Source organism: Thamnophis elegans, chromosome 7 (genome assembly GCF_009769535.1).
Source record: "Thamnophis elegans isolate rThaEle1 chromosome 7, rThaEle1.pri, whole genome shotgun sequence".
Classification (NCBI taxonomy): Eukaryota; Metazoa; Chordata; class Lepidosauria; order Squamata; family Colubridae; genus Thamnophis; species Thamnophis elegans.
The window spans coordinates 9,101,692-9,127,026 of record NC_045547.1 but is presented as its reverse complement, the minus strand read 5'-3'; the positions used below and the strand labels follow the sequence as shown (position 1 = coordinate 9,127,026).

At 44.7% G+C, this 25,335-nt stretch overlaps 1 protein-coding gene across 9 annotated transcripts in view; it reads left to right on the top strand.

Moving 5' to 3' along the window:
* Nucleotides 1-23,132, top strand: part of SOX5 (SRY-box transcription factor 5) — a 640,060-nt gene extending 616,928 nt beyond the window's left edge. For all 9 annotated transcript variants that reach the window (XM_032221314.1, XM_032221307.1, XM_032221310.1 and 6 more), the window contains 4 exons: nucleotides 5,747-5,855; nucleotides 6,695-6,868; nucleotides 14,973-15,189; nucleotides 22,524-23,132. In XM_032221314.1, the coding sequence (XP_032077205.1) occupies nucleotides 5,747-5,855; nucleotides 6,695-6,868; nucleotides 14,973-15,189; nucleotides 22,524-22,830 (807 nt within the window). In that variant the 3' untranslated portion in view covers nucleotides 22,831-23,132. The remainder of the gene's footprint in view (nucleotides 1-5,746; nucleotides 5,856-6,694; nucleotides 6,869-14,972; nucleotides 15,190-22,523) is intronic.
* The last annotated feature ends 2,203 nt before the right edge of the window (nucleotides 23,133-25,335 follow it).

Below are 25,335 nucleotides of genomic sequence, written 5' to 3'. Positions count from 1 at the left end.
TAATAAATAAATAAATAAAGGGAGACGAGTATAGATCTATTTCAAGCTGTTTAGCTCTCATCAGCTAGCCATACTCTTACTGGGATTCGAACCTGAGCTTTTTTTACATGTTACGCAGTTGTATTAGCCTCTAAGCGACAAGCTCTCCTCCCTTATCAGCTGAGCCAAGGAAATGAAGTGTTATGTCAAAGCACCTGGTATGCCCAAATATGGGAGGGAGCATCCTAGGATGGAGCTGAAAAGGGAAGCAGTATGCTCCCTCCCATATTTGGGCATACCAGGTGCTTTGACATGACACTTTACACACACACACACACACACCAAAAAAGGCACAAGGTCTTACTTTAGGGGAGGGGGAATGTTGTCCACTGACTCAGCCCATTTGCGCGCATCGCCCCCATCAGGAAACCCTATAGCATTTCAGACAATTTCTTCTAAAAAACTTACCGCATTGGAGCATTTACAATTTCTGGAGGCAAGTTGTTCCATTGGTGAAATGTTCTCACTGTCACCTTAGTTCTAGGTTGTTTCTCTCCTTGATTAGTTTCCACCCATTGCTTCTTGTCCTGCCCTCAGGCGCTTTGGAGAATAGCTTGACTCCTTCTTCTGTGGGGCAGCCCCTGAAATATCGGAACACTGCTATCATGTCCCCTGTAGTCCTTCTTTTCATCAGACTAGACATATCCAATTCCAGCAACCGTTCTTTCTATGTTTTAGTCTCCAGTCCCCTAATCATCTTTGTTGCTCTTCTCTGCACTCTTTCTAGAGTCTCAATATCTTTTTTACATCATAGCGATCAAAACTGAATGCAGGATTCCAATTGTGGCCTTCCCAACGCATTGTAAAGTGGTATTAACACTTCACGTGATCTTGATTCTATGCAGTGGTGGGTTTCAAAAAAATTTAGAACCTCTTCTGTGGGTGTGGCCTGCTTTGTGGGAGTAGCTTGGCAGCCATGTGACTGGGTGGGAGTGGCTTGCCAGCCATGTGACTGGGTGGGCGTGGCCAACTTGTAAAATGTGGTGAAATTCACTTAACAACGCTCTTGCTTAGCAACCAAAATGTTGGTTCAGAAACTCTGGCATTTGAAGCATGCAAGTCTTAAAGCTGTTGAGTTACAAGACCCTTGCACCCCTAACCCTTTAGGAAAAAAAAACCCCAGGGGTGTTCAAACTTGACAGCTTTAAGACTTGTGGACTTCAACTCCCAGAATTCCTCCTCTTGCTCTTCATCTTGATGATGTGCAGATGGGCGGGGGGAGGGCACTGTAACCGGTTCTAAACGGCACTGTAGATTTGTGGAACCTCTTCTATAGAAGAGGTTAGAACTGGCAGGAACCCACCCCTGATTCTCTCCCTCTGTTTATGCAGCCTAGAACTGTGTTGGCTTTTTTGGCAGCTGCTGCACACGGCTGGCTCATATTTAAATGGTTGTCCACTAGGACTCCAAGATCCCTCTCACAGTTACGTGAGAATCGAAAGGTTTTTCATCCGATCTAGTTTTTACTTCTCATCCTGGGTGTTCAGCTCCATGCTGTAACAAAATCCATGGACTTATTTTGCGGTAGTGCCCAGCTCTTTGATTCATTGTTGGACGTTGTGGTCCAAACAGCACAGCAAATATTGTCAGAATTGACGTTCCCTCCTGTGGAGGTGGGCACAATCCAACAGTGGAGTAATTAAGAGTTCCCACATGCTTTAAAACTGACTCTGTTCTATGCAGTTTGCCGTGATTAATGAATGCATTTTGATAGGCAAATCTGAAACGATTATTGTGCTTTCCCGTTTGAAATTGCTAAATGGATTTTGCCAAAGGAAGGTGGGTTGTCCCTCAGTCAGCAAGCTGCAGTTAATTTGTGAGTGGGACACGATGGAGACAACAGATCTGTTCCTTTTGTCGACTGATGGATGTCATGCACATGAATTAAAATTCTCTCGTGTGAAGCGTGTAGTTCAGCAGGGCATTGCCCCCTACTATTCTCTCCTCAGACTAGGATGACAGAGTTGGAAGGTCATCTAGCCCAAGCCTCTGTTCAGCCAGGCAGATGTTCATCCAAGCCACCCATGATGGAGCACCCACAACTTTTGAAGGCGAGCCATTCCACTTGGTGTCCAACTCAAGGCCCGGGGGCCAGATATGGCCTGATTGGGGGGGGGGGCTTAGATCTGGTCCTGCAGGAGCCCATCCCAGCTGAAAATGGAGCCCAGGAACTTTTTTTTTCTGGATGGATGGATGGATGGATGGAGAGACAGACAGAAGACAGACAGAAGAATAGACAGACAGACAGACGGATGGAGATAGATAGATAGATGATAGATAGATAGATAGATAGATAGATAGATAGATAGATAGATAGATAGATAGATAGATAGATAGATAGATAGATGATAGATAGATGATAGATGATAGATGATAGATAGATAGATAGATAGATAGATAGATAGATAGATAGATAGATAGATAGATAGATAGATAGATGATAGATAGATAGATAGATAGATAGATAGATAGATAGATAGATAGATAGATAGATAGATAGATAGATAGATAGACAGACCGACCAGACAGACAGAAGGATGGATAGACAGATGGACAGACAGACAGATAAGATAGATAGAAGTATAGACAGACAGACGGACAGATGGATGGAGATAGATAGATAGATGGATCGATGGATGGATGGACAGACGGACAGACGGAATGAAGGAAGGATGGATAGACGGACATACAGACAGACAGACAGATAGACAGATAGACAGATAGATGGATAGACAGACGGATGGAAGGAAGGAAGGAAGGAAGGAAGGATTGACTGATGGACAGACAGACAGATAGAGGATGGATAGATGGATAGATGGATAGATTTGTACTATGTTGAAACAGTTTTTAATTGTTTTATGATTGTTCCCCACCCAGCATCACTTGTAAAAATGGGGCATCATTTAACAACTGTCTCGCTTAGCAACAAAAACTTCGGGCTCAGTTGTGGTTGTAAGTCCAGAACAACCTGTGTTCTTTTGTGTAGCTTATTATAAGACAACATCTCTCCTGCCAGTGATTCCGCTGAGGGATCGCTCTTCATCTTCCTAGCAGTGGGTTTTGTGGAATGATCCAGAAAGACTCTACTGTTTCCCTGCTTGAAATGTGCATTGTGAAGTCCGTGTAACCCCATTAATTATGCCTTTTAAAAACTTATGCTTTTCCCTCCCTCTCTAAACCCCTTCTACATCCCAGCAGAGATGTAGCTTGAAAGGTTCTCCCCTCTTTGATTTAAATCACTTGATTTATGGCTTAGCAGGTCTTTTCTTTTTGATTCAAATAATGTATTTTGCTCATGCGAGAAAAAGAGAGAGAGAGAGAGAGAAGGAAAAACAGTGTTATTTGCTACTTGATCGGTTCAGTGTAACTATTGGGGCCATCTCTGCCTGATTTGTTTTTATAATTAAAGCTTTTTGCAATTCGCTTTGTCACCTCCCTCGCTCCACCACCGATTCCCACGTGCCATTTTCCTCCCTTTCCCCAGCACCAAGATTGACTGAAGGTTCACACAAGTCATGGCTCGGAGGGCCACCATTAAAGCAGGGCTGGCTGTGTTGACATGGTTTGTTTTGGAGTGACAACCTCGGAGAATTATCTCAGCTTTCCTTTTGATGGCGACTAATTGAATTATTTTATTATACTGCATGTTTTAGTAGCGAGAGGTGAGGGGGGGTCACCTTGTCCCCGAAGCAGAGGCTCCGGTGTCGTGCTGCAGTGGAAGGCAGCTAAAAGCGATGCCAGTTGAACTTGTGCGACTAGAAGGTCTCGGGCGCTCGCCACGCGATCGTTTGGCACAGTGGTGGGTTTCAAATTTTTTAAGAACCTCTTCTGTAGGTGTGGCCTGCTTTGTGGGAGTGGCTTGCTGGCCTATGACTGGGTGGGAGTGACTTGTTGGCCATGTGACCGGGTGGGAGTGGCTTGCCAGCCATGTGACCGAGTGGGCATGGCTTGGTAGTCATGTGACTGGGTGGGCGTGGCCAACTTGTAAAATGTGGTGAAACTCACTTAACAACGCTCTTGTTTAGCAATCAAAATGTTGGCTCAGAAACTCTGGCATTTGAAGCACACAAGTCTTAAAGCTGTTCAAGTTACAAGACCCTTGCACCCCTAACCCTTTAGAAAAAGAACCCCAGGGATGTTCAAACTTGGCAGCTTTAAGACTTGTGGACTTCAACTCCCAGAATTCCTCCTCTCGCTCTTCATCTTGATGATGTGCGGACGGGCAGGGGAAGGGAGCTGGAACCGGTTCTAAACGACACTGTAGATTTATGGAACCTCTTCTATAGAAGAGGTTAGAACTGGCAGGAACCCACCCCTGGTTTGGCAGTTCTGCATATAAACGCCTATGAAAGCGTCTTCTAGCCTTAGGACTACAGGAGTCCTACTCAGAGAAAGTCCACCACATCCCAGAATCCCCTAACCAGACAGCCCTTCAAGGGTGTTGTGGTTTACTTTCGTATTGTGTATCTTATTTTATTTTGGAAGTCAGTAAAAATGTTAAACTTGGAAGAGTGTTTGGGGTTTTGGAGATGAAAGTGCCATCCAGTTTGAGTGATTCTATGGGAATTATGCTATGTATTCTAAGTGGTCAGTGGTGTGGGTGTGTGAGTGTGTGTATAAATAGATTGATCAATCAATAGACAGACAGACAGACAGACAGACAGACAGACATAGAGGGAGGGAGGAAGATACCATAGATGGATAGATATAGATGGAGGGATAGATGGAGAGAGGAAGGCATGATAGAGATAGATGGATGGATGGATGGATGGATGGAGAGAAGGAGGGAGATACCATAGATAGATATAGATGGAGGGACGGATAGAGAGAGGGATGATTGAGATAGATAGGTAGGTAGGTAAGTAGGTAGGTAGGTGGGGAGGGAGGGGGGAGGCAGGAGGGAGATATCATAGATAGATATAGAGGGAGGGTGGGATGATAGATAGATAGATAGATAGATAGATAGATAGATAGATAGATAGATAGATAGATAGATAGATAGATAGATAGATAGATATAGAGGGAGGGTGGGATGATAGATAGATAGATAGATAGATAGATAGATAGATAGATAGATAGATAGATAGATAGATAGATAGATAGATAGATAGATAGATAGATAGATATAGAGGGAGGGTGGGATGATAGATGGGTAGGTAGATAGACAGACAGACAGACAGACACATAGAGGGAGGGAGATACTGTAGATAGATAGATATAGATAGAGGAACAGACGGACAGACAGAGGGAGGGATGATAGAGATAGATAGATAGATAGATAGATAGATAGATAGATAGATAGATAGATAGATAGATAGATAGATACTAACATCACAATATAAAGAAAATAATGTTTTATTAGCTTGGTTAAAGCCACTCGACTCCAAGAAGCTCCTTGTAGTTAAGATGGCCTGGTTATTATATCAATCCAAGTTTCTCAAAATTTTCGGGATTTGCACATCATCGGCTCAAAAACACCCCTTACTTGGCCGAAAAGAACGAATATCCACAATTATAATTCCCAATGCCTTTTCTTTAAAAGATTGCTCCTTTCCCCCCCATTCATTTCTTCTCCCACCTCAACACGTTTTCCTTAAATGCTGATTTTCTTTCCCCAAGGAATCTTTCAAATGACGTACTAATGTTGCGGTTTGGCTGCATATTAATAAAAGACGGCTTTGTATTCTCTTTTCTTCCCCTCACCCAGGACAAGACGACATTGGAGAACCTGACTCAACAGCTGGCAGTCAAACAGCACGAAGACGGGAAATTTAGCCACGCGATGATAGATTTCAACATGAGCGGAGACTCCGATGGTCAGTAGCCCGGCCTTTTGCCTTCTTTCCAGCTGTGCCTGGACCCACAAAATCAGTGAGGAAACAGCCTTGAGATCTTTGCTCCATAAGCATGGAAAGAAAACATTAACTCAGCAAAGATGGGGGGGCGGGATGCTTTCGATCTGTGGATTTATTTATTTATTTTCTTCTTACCCTGTTTCCCCGAAAATAGGACTGCCCTGGATAATAAGCTCAATCGGACTTTTGAGTGCATGCGCTAAAATACGCCCTCCCCTGAAAATAAGACCTCCCAGAAAATACTGCAACACAGCAGCAGCCATGAGGTGACCACGCTCTCCGCCTCCTGCACCTCAAAAATAATAAGACCTCCCTGAAAATAAGGCCAAGTGCTTATTTCAGGGGTCAAAAGAAAATAAGACCCTGTCTTATTTTGGGGAAAACACAGTAGCGTGGGAAATCATTTAATTGTGTCCCAGTTATGTAATAATACCAGTTTCCTAATTCTTTTGGCCAATTGCTGATGCTGAGAGCATTGACCTGTATGTTGAGGGAAGTCTTCTTTTCAGGGAAATACGGTACGTCCTTGGCTCCAGCAGTTCATGTGCCTCACTGATGTCTGACTCTGAAGGCAGCTGATAACTGGCCCCCTCTCTGCCTCCGATGCAGAGCCCTCATCAGAGCCTTCCCCAGACTCCAAGACTGGCCCATGTTCCTCTCCAACCCCCTCACTGTCCAAATCTGCTGCCAGTTACACTGGCCTCTGGCAGGCCACAACAGAGATGTCAATGATGGGAGAATGAATACCATGAAATAATATTTGTTCCTTGCCTAATCCCTCTTTTCACCCAACGTTTTAGGAAGTGCGGGGGTCTCAGAATCTCGGATTTACCGAGAATCCAGAGGGCGTGGGAGCAACGAGCCACACATCAAGCGTCCGATGAACGCCTTCATGGTGTGGGCGAAAGACGAACGGCGGAAGATCCTGCAGGCTTTCCCTGATATGCACAACTCCAACATCAGCAAAATATTGGGTAAGGGTAGGAAACGGGACTGCCAGATGTGTAGTTCTTCATGTATTTGTTTTCTTTGAGCATAAATGTCTTTGCTAAAACATTATTTTCAGTTTGATTTTCAACATGTTCGTAGTAGAATTTTCAGTAGATTAGAGTACAATTCGGAGGAAATGTTGAGCAACACAAAATTCAAATTCCATCATAATGTACAGAATGATGACTCACCAGTGCTGGGCAGAAGGGACTAACTGTGTGTTGTGGCCTGCCAGCAGAGCTGGCAGCAAAGTCCGACAGTGAGGAGGTTGGGGAGGAGCATGGGCCAGTCCTGGAGGCTGGGGAAGGCTCGGACGAGGACTCTGCATCGGAGGCAGAAGCCATCTGGCAGTGATCAGGTGCCTACGGAGCTAGACAGCAGTTAGGGGGACAGCTGGAGCCTGTTCCCAGTGTGCGCATGCGTAGAGCTGCCAGAAGAAAAGAACAACTAAGAAATCAGGGTAGACTTGGGAGTAAAGTCACAGGTCGAAAGTGATTGGCCCCTCCCATAGGAGATAAAAGAGGAGTGAAAGGGGAGGGGGCTTTTGCAGGAAACAATTCATTCGTTCGGTCATTAGATTAGTTTCAGGAGTGTGAAGATCTGTCCGTGAATCTCAGAGACTCTTTGCCCAGTCTTTCCTTGCGCAGCACCTCATTTGGAAAATATTTACATGGCAGCTTTCCAAGATAGATAAGGTCTGTAGTCCTAAATATTCCTTCAAAAGACTGTTTGCCAGGCCTTGCTGAATGTGAACGAGAGGAATTCACATTCATTTAACAAAAGAGGTTTTGTTGGGACCAGGACTCTGCTTTGTGCTTTTGGGGGCAGCCTACGTTAGAACACTGTGGCCTGCTTGCAGGAGAGGTGTGTTTGGTCAGTTCCATGTTCCAGAATCCAGGGCTTTTCCTCTGTGTCCAGCTGTCAGGTTCTCAGAAGCCCTGCCGCGGCCATTGAATATCAAGTTTAGCTATAATTAAACCTCTCACCTCCAGGATCTGGATCGTGGATGAGAGGACCAAACCAACGAAGATCTGATTGGGTTTGGGGGGGGGGGATTGTTGTCTCAGAGATGGGCAGTGGAGATGTGCCTGTGGTCTCCCAGAAGACTCTTTCTGGCTTCCAGAGACATTGCAGTAATACAGATTGTCCTCATTTTACAACAGTTTGTTTACTGACCGTTCAGAGCTCCAAGAGCACTTGGAAAAAGTGACTTACGACCATTTTTTCATGCTTATGATGGTTACAGCATCCCCTTGATCACATGATCTGTTAGGTAAGCTCCCCGTTGGGAGAGCGAGTGCGTTCAGAGAAGCATTGTGAGAGTTGTGTTGGAGAACACACAAACCAGCATACAGAGACACTGCAGTTTAAATAGGCTTTTACTTTCGTGGAAATAGAGGTATCAGAGTCTATCAAACAGTCCAAGTCATACACGGATAAGACAGTCAGTCATCAACATCTTTCAGTTAAGGGATAATCCAAATAACATAGTCCAGTATCATACAAACAGTCTGGTACTCAAAGTTTGCTAGCAGTTGCAAAACTTACAATAGCTCACGCTGATCATGGCACCTCTAACAGCCAGTTTCCAAAACACTCAGATCAGATCAGCCCAGCATCTAACAAACAGAGAGCTAACAGTCATTCTGGCTCCCTCTTATGGTCGATTGGGGAACACAGCAGCCAATCACATTTTACAGCATGATTTAAAGCAGTGGTAGTCAACCTGGTCCCTACTGCCCACCTGTGGACGTTCCAGCTTTTATGGTGGGCGGTAGGGGTTTTGTCCGATACTGAAGCACTTTCCTTTTTTTAATTTAATTGACTTCCCTACTTTATAAATCACCATTACCGGTGGGCGGTTAGAAAATTTTACTACTAACAGAGATACAAAAGTGGGCGGTAGGTATAAAAAGGTTGACTACCCCTGATTTAAAGAAACAGGTACAGCATTGTTACATGATTTATATATTGCCAACCCAACCGTTAGATTATATTCTTAACATGATCAACATTTTGACGCTTGGCAACTGGCATGTATTTATGAACCGATGCAAACCGGTAGCATTTCACCCCTGCACATTCATCATTCTCTGAATAATGTTTTTAAACAAAGAAGAATTAAAGAGAAATTCCCTGACAGCTAGAACAAGGAATCAGTGGAATGACTTGCCTCCAGAAGTTGTGGATGCTCCATCACTGGAGGTTTTTAAGAAGAGTCTGGACCAGAGGTGGGTTGCTCCCGGTTCGGCCCGGTTCGGCTGAACCAGTAGTGGAATTCAGGCCTGGGTCGCAGAACAGGCAGCAACCCAGGCCTGCCACGCCCACAAACCAATTCCCTGGCTGATGCTGGGCCACCGTCATTTTGGATTTTAGTGACTGCGCATACACAGTTCAATGTAAATTGTTCTGTTCATGTGCGAAGAACAATTTACATTGAATGGCGCATGCGTGAGCAAAGAGAGCGAGCCCATTGCTCCCGGGTTGCGAGTTGATAGTGAAACCAGCAGCAAACCACTTCTGGACTGAACAGCCCTTTGTCTAAAATGATATAGGGCTTCCTGCCTGAGCAGGGGTTGGACTAGAAGACCTCCAAGGTCCCTTCCAACCCTCTTCCTCTGTGTTCTATAAAGAATGCAACCCATCTCTTGACAACTGCCTCGTAATTCTCATATCATTCATTGGCACTGAGATGCAGATCGGCCTAGTCCTCCTTATGGCTTTTTATAAACCTTATAAACTCCCTGAATAATTATTTTCAAAGAGTTTTGTTTTCTTCTAATCTTTGCATTCCAATGCGTAATCCCAAAATTCTCTCCAAGTATTATGTCAATATCTCCTACCGAATGCGAAATCCAGCCATTGAAGAAACGCTTTTAAGAGCAGGATTAACCGTAGCTATTGATTTCATGCCAAACAGATTCACAGAATCCCACATCCGAGCTCGACGGCAGGTCGTGGAGTTTTAACAAGGCGCCTGAATTGATTAGATTAGTCAGAAGAAAGTGAGATAAGGCGAGAGTACATTTGTTTCGGGGATGATAAAATTTATATATGCCAGTCAAGAGGATTTAAAACTGGTTATGGCCACAAGATTAGGCCTGTGATTCAAGAGGCAAACAGTTTGGTCCACTCTCCTTTAAACAGTGTTCTTGATTAAACTTGCCATACTCCAATAATCGTCTTCCGAAATTGGTCTGAGCAGAGGGAGCGCCCCTTCGCTGCCCCCCCCCATTTTTACATATATAAAAGCACAAAGGGATTGTGCTGACCGAGGCTTCCCGAGAGCATGAAGCAAACTCCTTGTCCTGACAAAAATCAATTTTATTAATTGACTGTGGATTCTGCTCATTCACATCCAGCAAAGTCTTTCAAGGGAGGATTTACAGTCACAGACCTTATCTGGTTTGGAGAGCTGACAGACCGATATCTGCAAAACTTGGCAAGAAGTCCCGGAGAGTCACGAACCAATGAAGCAAACTAATGGTCTCCTGCAAACTCCACTCCCCTTTCGCTCCTCTTTTTTTTCCTCTGGGAGGGGCCATTCATCGTCCACCTGTGGCTTTACTCCCAAGTCGACCCCTGTTCTTTAGCTGCTCCTTTCGTCTGGCAACTCTGCACATGCGCACACTGGGAACAGGCTCCAGCTGTTCATCTGCCTCACTGATGTTTGAGTCCGAAGGCAGCTGATAACCAGCATACGGCTCTGGCCTCCTCTCTGCCTCCGACGCAGAGCCTTCATCAGAGCCTTCCTCAGACTCCAGGACTGGCCCATGTCCCTCCCCAACCTCCCCACTGTCCAAATCTGCAGCCACCTGGCAGGCCACAACAAGGGTCTCAAAGTTTCCCCGATTGTTTTAGATAACAACCACCAAGCGGTCGACGGCTAATTCATTCTGCTTAAAATAGCTGTTGAACCAGACTAACATTTTGAATTAAAAAAAGTCTCTGGAGAGTCTGTGTTGACATTTTAAAGGGCTTGTAAGCATTTTATAATACCCTCCAAATCTGGTTTTAATAAGCCATTTCAGCTGATTTAAAAAAAAAACCCCATAAGGAATCGTCTTTTACTGTTTTCACCCTGGATTTGGGCTGGGGAATGAGGAGAAAGAATGCAACGGGCACTTTGGCGGCATCTTTGTCTGATTAAATGTACAGTAGGTGAACTATAATGTGCAAATTCGTTCCAGATTCTATCAGGGTTGACAGCCCCAGTTAGCCATCAGCTTCCCCCTGTTGAAAGAGTGGTGAGGTTTGCAAACCTGGAAGCGAGATTTTGATGATGATGATGATGATGATGATGTTGTTGTTGTTGTTATTGTTGTTGTTGTTAATCTTTGGTGAAATTCACAGCCTTTGGGGCTGGTTGGTAGCTCAACAGCTCGAGTCCTAACCATGGACCTAGGAACTGCTAAGGTAACCTTGGAGGATATAAGCTGTTCCAAGTATTATTATTATTATTATTTGAACTTCAGTATTGAAAGGGAAATTTCCTGCCTTTTTGGCAAGGAAGAAAAAGGGAAGGAAGAGGAGTCAGCTGCCTGTCCAGAAAACCAGTGGTGGGATTGAAATAATTTAACAACCGGTTCTTTGCCCTAATGATTTCTTCCAACAACCAATTCACCAAACTGCTTGGAAAGTTAACAACCGGTTCTCCCGAAGTGGTGCGAACTGGCTGAATCCCACCACTGCAGATATAGCCCCCGATTTATGACCACAATTGAGCCCCAAATTTCTGTTGCTCCGTTGTCAAGTGAATTTTGCCCCGTTTTATAACATTCGTTGCCGCAGTTGTTAAGATTGTCACAAGGTTGTTAAGTGAATTTCTCTTCCTCATTGACTTTTCTTGTCGGAAGGTTGCAAAAGGTGGCTTGTCAAGCCTGAAAGCCATCTTTTGCATGGGGCCTCTAGGCCTGCCACATTTAATGCTGTGGGAAATTGGGAGGGGTATTGTATGGAGTGGGATAGATATAGTCAAAATAACATTCCTTTCTCAGAGAGTCAAGGACGTCTCGCCCTGCAGCTGGAATGGTGTGACTGGGAGGCATCTCCAGTTGGGACGGTGCCTGATTGGACCTTGTGATGGACATGTGGGTGCTGGGCAGGGACTTGGACTTTCACTTGGGTGGGGAAAACCTGGAAACTTTCAGATTCGGGTTTTCCCAGCTGTGCCAATATGACATCTCTAATAAAATGGAACTTTGAGGAAACTCAAGTCTCGGAGTCTTCTTTCGTTGGGGGTCTTACTTGGAACCCTGACATAGATCACACATGATCCCAGGACACCACAACCGTCATAAATACGAGTCAGTTGCCAAGCATTGGAATTTAGATCATGTGACCATGGGGAAGCTGAAACGGTCATAAATGTGAAAAAAGGTCACAAGTCACTTTTTGCAAGCGCCATTATAACTTTGAACGGTTGCTAAATTGAACCTTTGTAAGTCAAGGACTACCTACCGTATTTTTCGGAGTATAAGACACACCCAGATTTTGAAGAGGCAATTTTTTTAAAAAAAGTTTCTGCACTCTGCCGAACTGCCAAAAACAGCCCATTTTTAACAAAAACGGGCCTTTTTTGTCAAAAAAAGAGGCCATGGATAGCCTTTAGGAGGCTTGTGGGGTGCTCCTAGGGGCCTTAGGGTGTGGTTTTTGCCCATTTCTGCTCTCCCCAGCCCCCGGGAGCACTTTGGAAGCTGTTGTGTTCTTGCGACACAGCCGGTAGGCGTGGCCAGAGCCTCAGGCCCCTGATTGGCTTTGGTGCGCCAGCCGGCTGGCGGGAAAATTGCTCACCGCCGATTAGTTACCCGCCTGACAGCTGTCAAGTATAAATAGCTCTCAGGCGGGCTTCGTTCTCCGTTCGTGTTCTGAGTTGTTGCTTGCTCTCCGCTCAATAAAAGTGATTTGTTTTACCTCAGAGCCTCGTTCTTAAAAGAAGCCGCCTAAAGTCTATGCACGGCCATTTTGGTGGAGGGGGCGGGGTTTCGGGAGGCAAAAAAATGCTGCATTCAGTGTATAGGACCCAGATTTTCAGCCTCTTTGGGGGGGGGGGAAGGTGTGTCTTATACCCCGAAAAATACAATATATCACAGAAGACTTTTCTGATCTGTCCAAAGCCAGTTGTTGATTTTTTTTTATTTTTTTATTTTTTGTTAGCAGGGAAAAGTCGATAACTGGAATGGTTGAGAGTGTCTCACAAATATTGGGGGTCTTTTTTTTTCTTCCAAGAATATATTTTTCTTTCTTCTTTTCTTCTTGGCTTACATCAAATGTCTGAAGTACAAACACGATGGGTTTTTCTGAGGAAGCCCCACAAACTCTACACGTGCTTGCGTGTAAAACTCTTGATTTGTAGAATGTAAAAAAAAAAAAGGCTTTTTGCTGGAGACAGAATAATTGTCTTGTTTAACAAACAGACATTTGGGGCTCAGTTGTGGACACCAGATAAAAACAACCTGTACAGCTTTTTTGGTAGGATTTAGAAATAGAATAAGAGTTGGAAGGGACCTTGGAGGTCTTCTAGTCCAACCCCCTGCTTAGGCAGGAAACCTACACTACTTCAGACAAATGGTTATCCAACATCTTCTTAAAAACTTCCAGGGTTGGAGCATTCACAACCTCTGGAGGCAAATTGGTCCACTGATAAATTGTTTTGTTAGGAAATTTCTCCTCAGTTCTAAGTTGCTTCTCTCCTTGATTAATTTCCACCCATTGCTTCTTGTCTTGTCAGGTGCCTTGGAGAATAGTTTGACACCCTCTTCTTTGTGGCAACCCCCGAGATATTGGAAGACTGCTATCATGTCTCCCCTGATCCTTCTTTTCATTAAACTAGACATTCCCAGTTCCTGCAACTGTTCTTCATATGTTTTAGCCTCCAGTCCCCTCATCATCTTGGTTGCTCTTCTCTGCACTCTTTCTAGAGTCTCCACATCTTTTTTACATCGTGGTGACCAAAACTGAATGCAGGATTCCAAGTCTGGCCCTACCAAGGCATTATAAAGTGATATTAACACTTCATGTGATCTTGATTCTATCCCTCTGTTTATGTGTTTGGCTTTCTGGGCAGCTGCTGCACACTGCTGGCTCATATTTAAATGGTTGTCCACTAGGACTCCAAGATCCCTCTCACAGTTGCTACTGTTGGGCAAGGTACCACCTATACTGTACCTGTGCATTTCGTTTTTCTTGCTTAAATGTAGAGCCTTCCTTTTTTCACTATTTGTTTTACCTCCTTTGTTTTATACTAACTAGAGATGGTCAAATAGGGGAAATGTACTTTTTAAAACTAAGTACATAAATAAAATGAGTCATTTGAGTTCAACCTGTTCAGTGACCCAATCTTAATTTGATTCTCAGTAACTAATCCTTTAATTTGTAGGCGTCAGTTTCGCAGTTATGTAATACAATAGAGACAGTATACAAATTTGAATCACCATTCTTTAATTAATTAATCCGTAATTATTGCATGCACGACATACATTAAATTTTACATAGATTAGGGACCTTCTGCAAAATGTATGTGATGCCTATAAATTTTAAATTCTACACCATGTGAATTCTGCTTTAGTAGACATTTGGCTTGGACAGAAACTACTTCCCAATAAATCCATAAAAACAATCCTTTACTGTAAAGCTATCATTTTAATAACTCTTCATGCACTAAAATCTTGAAAAGAGGTTTTAACCACTTACTGTAATTACTTTGGCAGCGGTTTCAGTGTATTCTTAGTTTGTTGCATAAATTCAAATCTAGAAGCACACACAGATAACTGATTCAAATGGATAAGAATAGATGAATAAATGTACAATACCAACAGGTGGTTCTTCTAAGTAAACACAAGGCAGGAGAGTTACAGGCAAACGTAAGCAGTTAGATTCATTTCAGCAGACATGCCCAGTCAGACTGCTAGTTTACTTCTCAGAGCAGCAGACTGCTTTCTTCTTAACTTTCTGTTTCAGTTCTCTGCACAGACTCAGATCTCCCATTGACTGACTTAGCTGCTATGCCTATTCATTGGCTGACCTTGTTCCCATGTCTCTCCCAGTCATGAATATTTAACTTGATTTTCTTGTCCTCTTTCTTGATAGGGTCTCGTTGGAAAGCTATGACGAACCTTGAAAAACAGCCATACTACGAGGAGCAGGCTCGCCTCAGCAAGCAGCACTTGGAGAAGTACCCGGACTACAAGTACAAGCCCAGGCCGAAGAGGACGTGCTTAGTAGATGGCAAGAAGTTACGGATCGGCGAATATAAGGCAATCATGAGGAATCGGCGCCAAGAGATGAGGCAATATTTCAATGTGGGGTAGGAGCCCTTTGCATTCCACAGCATTCAGCCCCATGGGAAGGGCGGGAGGAGGCGGGGTGCATGTTTTGTGATTTATGTTGCAAGTTGCGGATTTTATGAATCTTAGTTTTCCTGCGGTACCGGGTCTCAGAATTGTTGGCCGAGCACTAATTCTCACACCCACGTGTGTGAAGCTGCATTTGTGAAAGTGGTGCATTCACATGCGTGAAACCATCCCCTCTCCCCTGCTATCCCTCCATTTGTGCATCTAATGCTGCTTACGTACGGCATATATTTGGCTCATGACAGGGGAAAAAATCATTTTCTGTGTTGAAATATTGCAAAATTGATTCTCAGCTACAGCATTTACCTAGCACCTGGCAACTGGAGGTCCAAGCAATCATTAATAGTGAATTTCCCTAGGATGAATTTGGATCTGCCACTCTACCAGTTCCGTTGGGCCTCTACACCAGCCATTACAGGTGCTCTGCTTATGACGGGTCGCTTAGCAAACGTTCACAGTGGCAATGGGGACTTGCAGCCAATATCTGAAGTTTTGATGGTCAACCTCCTCCCCTCTTGCAGCCATATGACTCAGGGGCGGTTTGCTGCCAGCATTACTGCTGGTTTGGCACTCGAAATGTTTTGTGTGCGCACCAGACACATTTACGCCTAAAAAGGTCTGCGCATACGCACAACGTCAGGAAAGGGGGGGAAATTACATTTTTGCAATGAAGATTGTTCTGTGCATGCACAGAACCTGAAATCAAGATGGCAGCGCCAAGGATAGAACTACTTCAGGCACGTGTCCAGCCAAGTTACCACTACTACAAGTTTCCAGACCAAACCAGTACTGGAATCAACCAGCACAACTGCATTTACTACTTTGCCAAAGCCATCTTAAAACACAGCCATGTGACTGCAGGATGCTGCAAATGGTCATAAATGCAGCCCTGTGGCCTAGTGACCAGGTGGGATGGCGACCATCGGAACTTCAGATCCAGGACCTAAGTCCTAAGTCTAAGCCGGATTCACTTAACAATGGAAGTGATTCACTTAACAAATATGAATAGCAAAAGTTCATAAAATGCGCCAAAATCCACTTAACAACCGTCTCCCTCAGCAACAGAAATTTTGGGCTCAATTAGGGTCATAGGTCAAGGACTACCTTGAGCAGCATTGCAAGACTGGGTGATATTTGCTGGCTTGTATGGCATTACAGGACTCCCATGTTTCCACGGGGCTGGATGAATCACCCACTGGCCACTCCTATGTCCGGTCTAGCAAAGGGGCAGCATCAGAGTGTGTTAATCTAAGGCAACTGGCAGTTGGAATAGAGTTCTTTTCAGGTGGGGAGGGGGGAGTAGAATGTCAAACTCCTTAGAATCAGAGCATGTTAATCTAAGGCAACTGGCAGTTGGAATAGAGTTTCTTTTCAGGTGGGGAGGGGGAGTAGAATGTCTAACTCCTTAGAATCAGAGCATGTTAATATAATACTGTATAAGAAATACTAATGATCTGATGGTCATTTTGAAAAAATCCTTTCTTAGTGAGCACCTAGAAGCCAAGTGGAACATATGTGCCAAATTTCACGTTTGTAGATTTTACAGTTCTGGAGATTTTGTGATGAGTGAGTGGTATTTGTGGCTGGACCATGCCACGTGTGTTTGGAACGATAGCCGATAGCCACTTGTTTGGAGTTTGGCTAATGGGTGTCAGTAATGATGAATGGAGATGAATTTGTCCAGTGGCTGCTAAGTGTCAGAAGGCAGTTTTTTTCTAAACAAGCGACAGTGTGTGTTGTAATAATAAGCAGATTTCTCAGCCCAGCAATCTGAGCCGCTTAACCCTGTGGTGTAGGCAATTTGAATGATTCTCCTCCCCCCCCCCCCCCCGGTATACAATGAATCAAACACAGGGATGCCAGCCAAACCTTGGCATCGGGAGATTAAAGAGAGAGAGGGAGGGAGAGAGGATCTTTTTGGGAGAAAGAATAGGAGACAACAAAGCCTCCCAAATTCCACTTATCTCCCTGACACTGATGCTTGACAATGTGAGAAGAGGGGAAGGAACATCTTGCAAGATTTAAAACAGTTATTCAACTTCTTTACGGACTTTGCCAAGGAGAGGTCTTTCTCCGCGGTTAGAGAAAAACGGTAAACGCCGGATAAAGTCTTTATCTAGCCGAAGCTGATTTGGGCTTTTTGGAAATGTTTGTCCAATTGTGCAATTATGCCTCTGGAAGCGGCGGTTAAGTCGGGAGCCCTTGGAAGGCAGTGGCTGTTAACAAGGATTTAGCCAGCTTGTTGCACTCCAGCGTAGGATCAGATTGTATGGCTGAGATCCTAATCTGTTGCAATTGGGACGTGTAAGTAAACACTTACACATCCTCAGTGGCTAAGACACTGAGCTTGCGATTAGAAAGGTTGGCAGTTTGGTGGTTCGAATCCCTAGCACCGCGTAACGGAATGAGCTCCCGTTCCTTGTCCAGTTTCTGCCAACCTAGCAGTTCGAAAGCATGTAAAATGCAGGTAGAAAAATAGGAGCCACCTTTGGTAGGAAGGTTACAGCGTTCCGTGCACCTTCGGCGTTCAGTCATGCCGACCACATGACCACAGAGACGTCTTTGGACAGCGCTGGCTCTTCAGCTTTGAAACAGAGATGAGCACCGCTCCCTAGAGTAGGGAACGAGTAGCACATATGTCCGAGGGGAATCTTACCTTTTTATAAATGTATGTATATGGATGGATGGATGGATGGATGGATGGATGGATGGATGGATGGATGGATGGATAGACAGACAGACAGACAGACATATAGACAGACAGACAGTCAGACAGATAGACACAGACAGGGAGGGAGGGAGATACTGGGGAGAGAGAGAGAGAGAGATATGGAGGGAGGGAGGGAGATTAGATAGATAGATAGATAGATAGATAGATAGATAGATAGATAGATATAGATAGATAGATAGATAGATAGATAGATAGATAGATAGATAGATAGAGACAGACAGACAGACAGACAGACAGACAGACAGACACAGACAGGGAGGGAGGGAGATACTGGGGAGAGAGAGAGAGAGAGATATGGAGGGAGGGAGGGAGATTAGATAGATAGATAGATAGATAGATAGATAGATAGATAGATAGATAGATAATAGATAGATAGATAGATAGATAGATAGATAGATAGATAGATAGATAGATAGATAGACTAGACAAACAGACAGACAGACAGACAGACAGACACAGACAGGGAGGGAGGGAGGGAGATACTGTAGATTGATAGATAGCAATAGCAATAGCAGTTAGACTTATATACCGCTTCAATAGGGCTTTCAGCCCTCTCTAAGTGGTTTACAGAGTCAGCATATTGCCCCCAACAACAATCCGGGTCCTCATTTTACCCACCTCGGAAGGATGGAAGGTTGAGTCAACCCTCCAGCTTCAACGGTCCTAGATTTACTTTATTTATTTGATTTAGTCTCAGTGAAATGAAATCAGAAAGGTAGTCACAGGTCTGTCCCTCAAAGCCAAAACCGGTCGTCGGGCAGAAGAAAAATGAGGTAGTTCTTTCTGTACCAAGAAGGAGCAATAATGGTCAACAATGAGCCGCGGTGGTGCAGTGGTTAGAGTGGAGTACTGCAGGCTACTTCTACTGACTGCCGGCTGCCTGCAATTTGGCAGTTTGAATCTCACCCTCGAAGGCTCAAGGTTGACTCAGCCTTCCATCCTTCTGAGGTCGGTAAAATGAGGACCCAGATTGTTGGGGACAAAAGGCTGATTCTGTAAACCACTTAGAGAGGGCTGTAAAGCACTGTGTATAAGCGGTGTATAAGTCTTAAGTGCTATTGCTATCATCTAATGCAGTGATGGCGAACCTTTTCGGCAATGAGGGCCCAAACTGGAATACGTGTGCATCTGAAAACCTGAAAACCAACTGGCCGGTATGCATATGCTTGCTTTTGGCTGGATTTCTTGTAATTTTGGGGGGCATTTTCCAGTGCTCTGGCACCCACAAAGCTGGCCCGGAAACACCCCGAAAAACGGCCTGAAAATGATCTGGAAAACCCCTGGTTTTGGGCCATTTTCCAGCTGTTTTTAGGCTGTTTTCAGGCCAGCCGGTCTTTGCGGGCACCAGAGCACCAGAAAATGGCCTGAAAACTGGCCTCAAAAAGGCCCCCCAAAGGCCCGAAAAACAGCCTGTTCTTTGGGCCGTTTTGGAGGCATTTTCAGGCACCCATGAAGACCAGCTGGCCAGTGAGTGCGCTGGAAAACATAAGAGTGGCTGGCAACGGCACATGTGCCCACAGGGAGGGCTCTGCTTGCCACCTCTGTCTGGCATGTGTGCCATAGGTTCACCATCACATATCTAATGCAATGTTTCTCAACCTCGTGAATGTGAAGGTTGTGTGGACTGGAAGTTCTCAAGGTTGAGAAACGCTGATCTGAGGGCCCTGATCAGAATGGCTGTGGAACAGATGGTCAAACGCTTGGCTTCTCTGCTTCAAGGGAAGGAAGGGGATCGCTGACAATCCGCCCCTTATTCCCTGGATAACTCTGTTTGTCTTAGAATAATACACAAACAAACCGCCACCTTTTGGCTGACAAAAGCAAGATATTTTGGACATGTGGCAAAGAACGGAGAGCCAAGGCAGCCTCTCTAGAGCTTTCCAGGATGAGTCAAAAGCTTATTGTACGCTCAGCCGGATGGGCCAGTGTATGGCTTGGCTCCCCTGTCAAATCTGCTGCTCTCTAAAGATGTTTCTCTCCTCTCGCGCGCGGTGAGGTTTCTCCTTCCAGATGGACAGATTTTTGAGGGTATTATGAGGCTAAAGCATGTTCAACACAATATTATCACAGAGGAATTAGTCTGTCGGTGGAGAAAAGAGAAGAGAGGAAATGAGGGCAGCATAGGATTCAGACGGTTTGCACCTATTCGAGAGAACCAGTTGTTACCTTTCTAAGCAGTTTAGAGAACTGGTTGTTGGAAGAAATCTCCTTTTGTTTTTTTCCACTTTACTGGGATAATCCTGTAAGGAAGGCAGGAAGGAAACATTCTGCGTTATTTCTAGCCTAATCTTTGTTGCCCTGCTTACAGAAATGGCCTCTCCGGTTAACTCGTATTACATTGTAACAGATAAAGTGAAGCGCCCATCGACCTGAATGGCATTGAGTTGGACACGCCCATCCAGCCAAGGCCTGCAGGCTGGATAGAGCCACCCTGGAAACAGCACAGCATCAGCCCTCTTTCTCTGTGTACATGTTTTAGCTAGCTTTGCAAATAGAAACATGCGCTTAGTAAGCAGCTCCTTGATCATAACTGGTTTGAGAAGAGATCAAGGCAACAATAGGAGAGAGAGGTGGAGGGAGAAGGGAGGGAGAGAGAGAAAGAAAGAGGGGGAAGGGGGAAAGAGAGAGAGAGGGAGAAGAAGGAAGGAGAAAGAAAGGAGGAAAGAAGGAAGGAAGCAAGAAGGAAGGAAAGAAAGAAAGAAAGAAAGAAAGAAAGAAAGAAAGAAAGAAAGAAAGAAGAGGGAGAGAGAAATTGGGAGGGAGGAAGAAAGAGGGAAGGAGAGAGAAAGAAAGGAAGAAGAAAGAAAGAGGGAAGGAGGGAGAAAAAGGAAGGAAGGAAGAAAGGGGAGAGAGAAAGAGAGAGGAAGAGAGAGAGAGAGAAAAGCTAATTACTATTGCCAAAATGCTTCATTCAAATCACTTGCAGTTAATCTGATTTGTTAATAAAAGCCATTGATACAGAAACTAATTTGAATAACAGGAAATCTCTAAATCTACAGCCAGACCCAGAAATACTGTATATATCCATTCAGACTCATTTGCTTTAAGCCTAAGCCTTTTCCTTCCCATCCTGACCCTAACAACCTTCAGGCATCTTGATATCATTACTCAGCCGGCACAATTAAAAGACAGAACTGGGTATCATCAACCCGTTGGTATTGACCTCGTCCAGAAAATTCATGTAGATGTTAAGCAGAAGGGAGAAGTGTCTCACGCCCTGAGGTACCCCACAATGCAAGGGCATTAACCTCTTCCCCACCCCGTTAGCACCAGCTGGGACTAGCCATGAATGAAGGAGAACAATCACAATATTGGGTCTCCCACCATCAACCCCTACAGATGGTCTATAACAGAGGTGTCAAACTCAAGGCCCGCAGGCAGCATCTGGCCAGTGAGGTATTTAGATCTGGCCCGTGGGGCCACCCAGAGCAATTCTTCGATCTGGCCCATGGTGCCTCTGCCAGAAAAACTGAGCTTGCAAGGGCTGTGGGCGTCCCTCCTAAGCTCCAATTTTGATGGCAGAGAGATGCAGGAGGTTGTCACAGCTGAAAACAGAGCTCAGGAGCCCGTTTTTGCTGACAGAGTGCTCAGGCCACCACTGGCGCCCTTGACATGGGGGATGTCAAACTGGCCATGCCTACGATGGCCACACCCATCCAAGTCAAACACAACCCTATTACGGCTGGGGGCTAATCCTACCTTTGTTCAGAACTTGCTGCAGGGAGCAATGGAAACCAAATCTAAAAGCAATAGCAATAGCAATAGCGGTTAGACTTATATACCGCTTCATAGGACTTTCAGCCCTCTCTAAGCGGTTTACAGAGTCAGCATATCGCCCCCAACAACAATCCGGATCCTCATTTTATCCACCTCGGAAGGATGGAAGGCTGAGTCAACCCTGAGCCGGTGAGATTTGAACAGCTGAACTGCAGAACTGCAGTCAGCTGAAGTAGCCTGCAGTGCTGCATTTAACCACTGCGCCACCTTGGCTCTTACAAAAGCTGGCCTCGGTTTAGTATCTGCTTGGGGGCTCTGAGTTTCTGTCTCCCTTAGGATTTTTATTTCTCTTCTACAGGGGAAATACTTTATCCTGCCTTTTTAATATTTCTCAAAATATTTCATTCTTCTAGGACAGGGGTCAGCAATCTTAAACACTCAAAGAGCCATTTGGACCCGTTTCCCACAGTAGAGAAAATACCGGGAGCCACAAAACCCTTCCGGTCCCTGACTATTTCCTGAGCGGCCACAAAACTAGGATACGTAGTTGAATTAAACGTTCTGTTTTCTTCTGAAACTTTGCTTGGATTTATGTATGGTTGGTCTACCGGTGGTCAAATAACTCAATAAATCTCATGCTGGCTAGTGTCGCACATTGGTGACACATATTTTGAGTGACAGGGAGCCGCAACAGAGGGATAAAAGAGCCACATGTGGCTCCAGAGCCGTGAGTTACTGATCCCTGTTCTAGGAGAGGGGCGGTGCTAACTTTCTACAAGCGGACTCCCTTTCCCGTATCTTAACCGCTGCTCATGCCCGTTTTTTCTTTCTCGCCCACAGACAGCAAGCACAGATTCCTATTGCGGCAGCCGGTGTCGTCTACCCGGGAGCCATCGCCATGACGGGAATGCCCTCCCCACATCTCCCCTCCGAGCATTCAAGTGTATCTAGTAGCCCAGAACCTGGGATGCCCATCATCCAGAGCACTTATGGCATCAAAAACGAGGAGACTTCTCACGTCAAAGAGGAGATCCAGAGCGAGGACATCAATGGCGAAATGTACGAAGACGACGAGGATGAAGACGACGATCGCGATGTGGACTACGGCAGCGAAAGCGAAAACCACATTGCGGGACAAGCCAACTGATCGGGGGAGGGATCCCAAATTCTTGGTTTTGACCTCGGAGGACTTTAACGGAGAGCCCCCCCCCCAAAAAAAATCCGGTTTCTTGCCCAGTGGCCAAGCACACGAACTTTATCCTCACACACTTGACTGTTACTTAAAACTTTTTAGTCTTAACTAGTTGGGACATCAGCTGATCAGGAGAGATCAGCCAACGTGGAGAACTTTGGAAAAACAAGAAAGGAATTCTAAAAGAAAAGACCACAAAAGGCTCAGAGGAAGAAACCCTATCAAGGAAGTCAATCATGACGAAAGAGAAAAAAAAAGGACAAAAAAAAAATAAGCTATGGGTAACATAATGCCAGTAATTCAGCTGCTATACCCAAGCACTGAAGTCTTACCCGTTTGACCTTTTATTATTATTATTTTTTTTCAAATAAACTTTATGGCTATTTGTTCTATAATGTTCTAGAAAATTCTCACTCAGGTACACAGTGCCAACAAGTGGCTTGTGAATGTGTTCTGTTGTTTTGTGTACAATTTAAAGAAAAAAAAAAAATTAAGATTTTTGCGGTGGGGTGGGGGTTGGGGTCGGGAGAGATAACGATGCATCTGGTAAGGGGGGAGGGAGAAATGAAATACGCTTCTTTGAATTCTTCCCCTTCCTCCTGTTTCCGCCATCTTTCTTCCACCTTTCCAGAATTAGACTTGAAAGCACGTTTAATGCATCTGGCAAGGGACGCAGGGACCAAGCCGGGTTGGAACCTATGCAGAATCTGAATCGTGTGGCTCTGCAGCAGGGAATCGGACCCTAAGGGTTATTGTGTAGAAAAATCGAGATGCTGGAGATTGAACATTTAGGATCTGCTCAAGGCCTTTGGTGCAGTGATGGGATGCAACCGGTTTAACAACCGGTTCGGTGAGTGCGAGCGCGTGCAGCAATCAAAAAATGACTTTTTAAAGTTTAAAAACGGAGCGTCTATGTCAGCTCTGGTGAGTAAAAAAAACAGCTGACGCACAACAATCCACTGTGCCATGCAAATCAGCTGAGCTAAAAAAAGAAAACGGAAATATAGGACAGGAAAATGCAGGCGGCGGTTGGGCCAAATGCTCAGCAGAATTTCCAGCTCACCCGAACCAGTTCGAACCGGCTGAATCCCAGCCCTGCTTTAGTGTCTTATGCCAGTGTCAATGGAATACTGTGCAGGATGCAATAAACATTTGCATTAATCCTATCATTTACAGCCCACGCTTTTTGGTCTTATCGATGTACCTTACGCCAGGCCAGGCCACCGAACAAAAATTGGCCCTCAATCTTGAAATCAGAATAAAAATGACCTGTTCCTTCCTAAATCTCTCTGCATGAGGCAGGACGAGAAGGTCTCATTCAAAGTGGACAGTCTCCAGTTTGGATTCTTCCCCACCTGAGGTCAGCTGTGTGGTCCTACCCCCTTATTAGTCCAGTGGGAATGTAACTCTTGACTGAATAAAGGTTGCCCAGTCCAGTAGCTCATCTATATCGGTTCGTCTTAGTCTGGCAGACAATGGGTTCTCAACTCCACCCAAACTCTTAATCTCAGCCTTTTTGCAAATCAGTTGGTGTTCCAACATTCGGTGATGGTCTTTTCACAGAGAAAGACCTAAATTAATTATCCCAAATGCAATTGGTTGACTGGATATCTGTCCTTCGTGATTGTTCTATCATCATCTTTACAAAGGTCTTTTCAGCCCATTGGCCTTGGTGCTCTCTGAGCTTGGTTGATGTGTTTTTTTCCCCCAGAGGATTCATTACCCAAACTAGGAAATAACATCAGTGCTGGAACCAAATTCCACTCTCTTCTAGTACTGATGACATTACCTAAATGGTAGAAGGTTTCCTGCTCAAGCAAGGGGTTGGATTAGAAGAACTCCAAGGTTCCCTTCCAATTCTGTCATTCCGTCAAAACGCTAAACCTTCAGTTGGGTAATGAAACCTCTGCAAGAAAACCGACCAAGCCTAGAGAAGCATCAAGGATCCCTGATTTCACCCCTGAGCCACATATATTCTTCTTTATGTGTCCTTTTGGACAGGATCCAAAAGCGATTGGGTCTCCAAATCTTAGATATCTTAGAAAGATTCCCATCAATCTCTTCCCATTTCGATCTTCTTGGCCGTTCCTTTAATTTGACGTTCATAATCCTTAGCTGAGCAAATTCTGCTACAGGGGCTGCAGTTAGACATATCTCTGTTGTAGCTATCCCCGAGCAACCAGCCCATCAGCCTCTTCTTCCTTCCTAGGAAAGTCCTCCTTTTACTTTCACCAATTGCAGACCAGATCAAATGTTGAGCAAAGTGCCAAATCTGTACTAATGTGAGAAATGATGTCTGTTTCATTATTATTATTTTTTTCTCATTGGTTGTCTTGATTGTCCTTTCATCTTGTCTTCGGTCTTAAATTAGGGAAGCATTGTGTCTTCTTAGACAATCCCTTGAAGAAGTTCCATTGCCAGCACATGATAAGGTTAGTTCCTGTTCCTTTTTTAAAAAAA